This window comes from Eimeria tenella, genomic scaffold (assembly GCF_000499545.2).
Source record: "Eimeria tenella Houghton genomic scaffold, Eth_scaff4665, whole genome shotgun sequence".
NCBI classification, from domain to species: Eukaryota; Apicomplexa; class Conoidasida; order Eucoccidiorida; family Eimeriidae; genus Eimeria; species Eimeria tenella.
The window spans coordinates 1-5,656 of record NW_013545603.1 but is presented as its reverse complement, the minus strand read 5'-3'; the positions used below and the strand labels follow the sequence as shown (position 1 = coordinate 5,656).

Below are 5,656 nucleotides of genomic sequence, written 5' to 3'. Positions count from 1 at the left end.
TGCAGCAGCAGCTACAGCAGCAGCTGCAGCAGCAGCTGCTGCTGCTGCGCAGGCGATCCAGCGCAGCTGCAGGCGCGGGGCTGCTGCGCAGCCCATTTGGCCAAGTACGTGGCAAAAGGCCCCACACCCTCATAGAGCTGCTTCGCTGCAGCAGCCCCTTCAGCTGGGGCTATTCTTTGGGCCATTTTGGCCCTTCTAGTGGCTAAAATAACAGCTGCTGCCTGCCCTCTCCGCCCCCAGCTTCTGTGCACAGCCTTTGCCGCGGCAAACCTACTACCTGGGGTTTAGAAGAACAGAAAAACATGAGACAGAGGGCCCCTCCTTCGTTTGCCCCCTGTTGGGGCACAAAGCAGGGGCCTCTGTGTGAGGGGGCAGGCCAAAACTGCACCTGCAGCTTCTGCTGCTGCTGCAGTTCTACCTAGTTGTAACGTAACTCGTTGACTTGCCCTCTAGCGGGGCAGTCCTAGGAAGTCGCATTTTCATAGACACTTAGCCACTCAGCTCCACTAAGCCTCAACGGTGGGGTTGTTGTGTTGACGTGCTTCTAGACCCGCCAGCCTTGGGGCCCCACGCGGGCCCACTGGGGCCCCTGGGGACCCCCACGGGCCCCACAGGGCCCCAATATGGCCCAGGGGGCCCCGCAGGGGCCCCTTGGGCCATAATTTACGTGCAGCTGGAGACAGAGACATGGGCTTTTCCCCAAAGGTCAACACCGGGGGCTATTTAGCAGCTAATGGTGCAGCCCGGACTTAATTTGCGCACAAGACCGAGGCGAGCTGGGGCCAGGCTTAGGCAGCAAGCAGCAAATTCACAGACTCAAAAAGCCCAGCTTTCTTCTCTACTGATTAGCTTCCGTGGGTGGCGGCTGCGGCCATTTAGCAGTGCCACAAAAGGCTGTAGCAGCTGTGCACTAACAGTGTGGGGCAATTTGCTCAGTTTGCTGCCTGGGAGAGGAGTAAAGCCAAAAGGCTGCAAATTTCTAAAGAGGTTGAGGAGCAGAGGCTCGAAATAAACTATCCCAACTGGCCTAGGCTGCTTTCTTGCAGTACAGCTGGGGCAGCAGCAGCTTGCTGCTGCCAGTGGGGCCCCTTCGGAGCACTGCAGCAAGCTCTTTGTGGCCTCAGGGGCCCCCCTGCATGCCCTGGGGTCTTTCTACGGGGCACTTCGGAAAGCAGCAGCTCCGAAGCTGCCAGCTGTTGCCTGTAGGGCTCAGAAGGGGAAGAAAGCCCGCAGGGGGGCCCCGTCAGGGGGCCCCCGGGGCTCAGCGCCCCAGCTAGTCTACAAGGGGCTATAGAGCCGTGTGGGGGCCCGGGGCCCCTGCCGCAACTTGGGCTGAGCTGCGGGCTGGCCCAGCTTTGCTGCAGCCCCGCTGCTGCACTGACAAGCCCTGCCGGGGCGAGTGAGCTGTTCTGCAGCAGCACTGGGGGCCCTCAAGCGCTGCTTTGGGCCTGTGCTGCGGGGCCCCGCAGAGGGCAGGGAGGCGCTGCTGGGGAGGCTGAAGCTTGCTGCTGCTGCAAGTCGGGGTTTTGCTGCTGCTGTTGGCTTTGCTGCCGCTGGCTTCGCCGCTGCTGCTGCTGCCTTTGGCGCTGCTGCTGCCCGCGGGGCTGCTGCTGACTTCGGGCTTCTCCCGCTGCAGCAAAGAGGGCCAGCAGTTCTCCTCATATTGAAGACAGTGTCTTGAAAGACAAAAGAACTGCCCCTTTCCTGGGGGCCCCAGCAGCCCACGCCGTGGCTGAGTGGCAAGCTGCTGCAGGGCAGCAGGCGGCAAGAAGGGAGCGTGGAGGCTGAAGAGCGGGCCCTGCTGCTGCTGCTGCTGCTGCTGCTGCGGCTGCGGCGGGGCCTCCCATCCAGGGGGCCCTCTGGGGCCAAGCCCACAGCTGCAGCCCCCGCAACGCTGCGACGCCTCGGGGGGCCCCTCTTGCTGTCGGGGGCCCCCGGGTCTCCCTTTGATTTCACAGAACGAAGCCGGGCTTGCTTTGCCTGTGCTCTTGGGGGCCCCTGGCTGGGGCTGGGGGCCCCATGGGGGCACACTTCGAGGGAAACTGCGCGGCCGGACTCTTTTTGCCTTTCCTTCAAATAGCGAAACTCTTCTTCCTGTGCAGCAAAAGAAAAAAGGCTTTGCATGCATTATGAAAAACGCATGCAAATCCGCAGCCAAACCCTCTGGGGCCCCTCTTTAGGCCTGCTGCTGCGCAGAACTACAGAAGAGGCTCTAGCGAGTTCAAGGCTAACAAGTCAATAATAATGCGCCACAAGCGAAGGCCTCAGTGACAAACCCTGCACATTAAACCCTAAACCTTTAAACCTCAACCCTAAACCTTAAACCCTAAATCCTAAACCCTAAACCCCAAACCCTAAATCCTAAACCCTAAACCCTAAACCCTTGACCATTAACCCTAGACCCTAAACCCTAAACCCCTAGGCGCGCAGAGGACGGTCTCAGTGCAGAAGTCACTTCGAAGTTGTGGATGAATTCTTTGGCCGAGTAGTCCTTTCCTTCATAAGAAACTTTCAGTTCTCCTGAAGTGCTGAGGCGCATGGCCACTGCCAGGTGTCCGTACAGGTAGACTCCTTTGCAAATGCGGGTAAACAGTACTTTGTTGATTCTGCAGCAGCAGCAGCAGCAGCAGCAAACAAAGCCGCAGCACAGAGCTAGCAGGGGCCCTTTAAGCCTGGGGGAAAGGCCCCCACTGCCCCCCTCAAGGCCCTCAAGAAGGCCTCATTTTGGGGATGTTTGCATGCAGAAGCTGCAGCGCAGCAGCCCCCCTTCAGCGCGCCCCACACGCAGATGCATGCACCCCGGAGGCCCCCATAGGGCCTCACTGTGAAAGGTGAAAGCTGAGGCAAAGTCGGGCCTAGAGGGGCCCCCAAAAGGCCTACGCGGGCAGGCGCTTAGCACGGAAGCACAGCAGCAGCAGAAGCAGCAGCAGCAGCAGCAAGAATTGCTGGGCTTACCGAGCGTTGCTCAACGCAGCCACAGCCGTGTCCACCGCGTCGTCCTTCTTGTGCTCGTAGCCCGTGGAGGGCCCCACAGTGAACCTCATGACGGGCCCGCTGGCCCCCAGGGGGGCCCCCTGATCTTCTATGGGTGCTGCAGGGGCAGGGAGCCCCCCGTGGGGCTGCTGTGGGCCCTTTTCCTCAGCGGGCTCTGGGGCCCCCCCGCCTGCGCTGGGCCCCAGGGGCCCCAGGGCTGCCTCCGGGGGCCCCTGGGGGCCCCCTGTGGACTCGCTGCCCTCTGGGGCCCTGCAGGTCACAAAGTGCAGCAGCGGGGCAGGGTATGGGGCCCCCGAAAGAAGCAGCAAATGCAGCTTTTCAGATTCTCTACACTCAGCAAAGGCTGCGCAGGAAAGGGGGCCTATTTAATGCCTTACTTGCTGCTGCCAGCCAAATCTTCAGCAGCAAAAGCCTCCTGCGGCGGCATGGGGCCCTCCGTGCTGGGGCTGGGGGCAGGGGAGGACGCGGCCTGCGAGGGGGGAGCGACACAGGACAAGACAGGCCCAAATGCACAGCTAGCCACAGCTAGCCACAGCTGGCCACAGCTAGCCACAGCTAGCCATGGCTAGTCACGGCTAGTTACAGCTAGCTACAGTAGGACACGTCCAGCTGCAGCTAGCCACAGCTAGCTACAGCTAGTACAGCTGGCTACAGTTAGCTACAGCTAGCTACAGCTAGCTACAGCTAGCTGCCTCCAAATTGCTTCCTGTAGCTGTCTCTGGGGCTGCCGTTGCTGCTCAAATAGGCCTAAATGCCGGTCCCCAACACTCCTGAGGGGCCCCTAGAAGGCCTAGAAGCCCAGTTTGCCTGGGAATGAAGCCTCACGGAGTCTCTGCAGCAAACAGCACAGGGCCCCCAGGTTCACTTGCATGCGCTTGCATGCAGTCTAGGGATTAGGCCGTGCCAGCAGCAGAGAGGCCCCTAGTCCAAAGCGCCTTCGTGTGGCTCCCCTGGGGCCCCGCAGAAACCTCTGAAGAGGGGGCCCCCCTGCAGTCACTGCGTGCTGCTGCACTGTGCTGCAGCTTTGTGCTGCAGCGCTGTGCTGCAGCGTCGTGCTGCTGTGCCGTGCTGCTCCGGTTTGCTGCTGCTGTTTGCTGCTGCACTATGTAGGCTCACGTTTGGCTGTCAGAGTCAGGCTCTGTGGGGGCAATGGGGGCCTCAGTTTGAGTGCTGCGGCTTTCAGTTTTGGCCCGAGGCTGTGCAGCAGCTTCGGGGGGATTCTCGAGGGGAACGTTCCTTAGAAAGGCCCCCACAGAAGCCAGCGCTTGCCTGCATACTGTGACTTCGCGCTGCAGCAGCACAGCAACAGCAGCAGCAGCAGCAGCAAGACGAGGAGCGTCAGCAGCTACAGCAGCAGCAGGGCCCCACGAACGCGCAAGCGGCTTTCTCTGGCAGTGCTGCTGCAACTCTAGAGTTTGCTGCAGCCTAAAGAACTTGCTGCTGAAGCCAGTCCCTCTGCAGCTGCCTTGTCAAGGCCTAAACCCTACAGGGGGGCCCCCAAGGGGGGCCCCCCTGTAGGGTTTAGGCCCACAGGTGACCCTGGGCTCACCTCAAGGGCCGCTGTGTGGGCCTCTTTGCTGGAGAGAAGTCTCTGCAGCTCTTTGATTTGAGTGGTTTGCTGCTCCGTCTGAGACCTCATCTGCAGAGAGACGCAGCAGCAAAAGTTAGCTGTTGCTGCAGCAGCAGCAAAGGTTCCCAGAAATCGATCCCCTGCTGCTGGCCCCACAAAGCTCGCAGGGAAGTGTGGGGCGCAGCCTGGGGAGCCACCACTCCACGCATAATGCAGCAGCAGAAATAGCAGCAGCAACTGGAGCAACGCCAGCAGCAGCAGCACGATTAGCAGCAGGCGTACCTGCTGGAGGAGAAGCTTTTCTGCTGCTTCGGGCCCGTGCGCCTCGGCGAGTCTGTGGAAGTTCATGAGGGTTGAGGCCTGCAGACCAGCAGCAGCAGCAGCAGAGCAGCAGTAGCAGCAGCAGCAGTTGCCTCCTAGAATAGGCGCGAAAGGCTAAGGCGAAGTCCCACACGGCGCTCATGGGGAACCAGGCTACAGCATCCCCTGCGGCTGCTGCTGCTACTGCTGCTGCTGCTGCCTTTCCTTACCTCTGCCTGCAGCTGTTCGTTTATCGCGGAGATAGAAGATAGATGAGCCCTGAGCTCCATTTCTGCAACATGTTTTCTCTTAAGGGCCTCTCTGAGGTGCTGCAGCAGCAAGAAAGCAGTGACACAAAATCGCAGCTTCATGCGCCTGCAGCAGCAGCAGCAGCAGCAGCAGCTCCTGCTGCGTACAGCAAAAGCTGCACTGGCACACAACCATCTATAAATTGGGGGCCCTCAAAGCGAAGCCCCCTGATGGCCCAAGGGCCCCCCAAAGAGGGCTCCTGGGGCCCCTCAAGGAAGGCACCCCCGGAGGCCCCCCTAAGAGGGGCCCCCCTAGAGCTGGGGGCCCCCTGTGTCAGTGACAGACCTGTCTTTCGCTTTGTACGAGCTGCAGCTTCCGCTGCAGCGCTTCAAGTGCTTCTGCTGCTTCCTTGGCCTCTTGCGAGTTGCCCCCAGGAGTGTGCCGCTGCGCTGCAGGGGGCCTCGCAGCAGGGGGCCCCTGCTGCAGCGGGGGGGCCCCCCCTGCGCAGCTGCGGCGTAGCAGCTGCTGCCGCAGCCGCCAAAG

General features: G+C 61.1%; 1 protein-coding gene across 1 annotated transcript; it reads right to left on the bottom strand.

The window, feature by feature from the left end:
• Window positions 1–1,278: 1,278 nt before the first annotated feature.
• On the bottom strand, window positions 1,279–5,154 carry ETH_00032430 (uncharacterized protein; the record flags this gene model as incomplete). Its single annotated transcript, XM_013380252.1, has 7 exons — window positions 1,279–2,094; window positions 2,456–2,606; window positions 2,956–3,243; window positions 4,111–4,283; window positions 4,544–4,633; window positions 4,847–4,924; window positions 5,095–5,154. The coding sequence occupies 7 exons, from the start codon at window positions 5,152–5,154 to the stop codon at window positions 1,279–1,281; spliced, it is 1,656 nt and encodes a 551-aa protein (XP_013235706.1).
• Window positions 5,155–5,656: the final 502 nt, after the last annotated feature.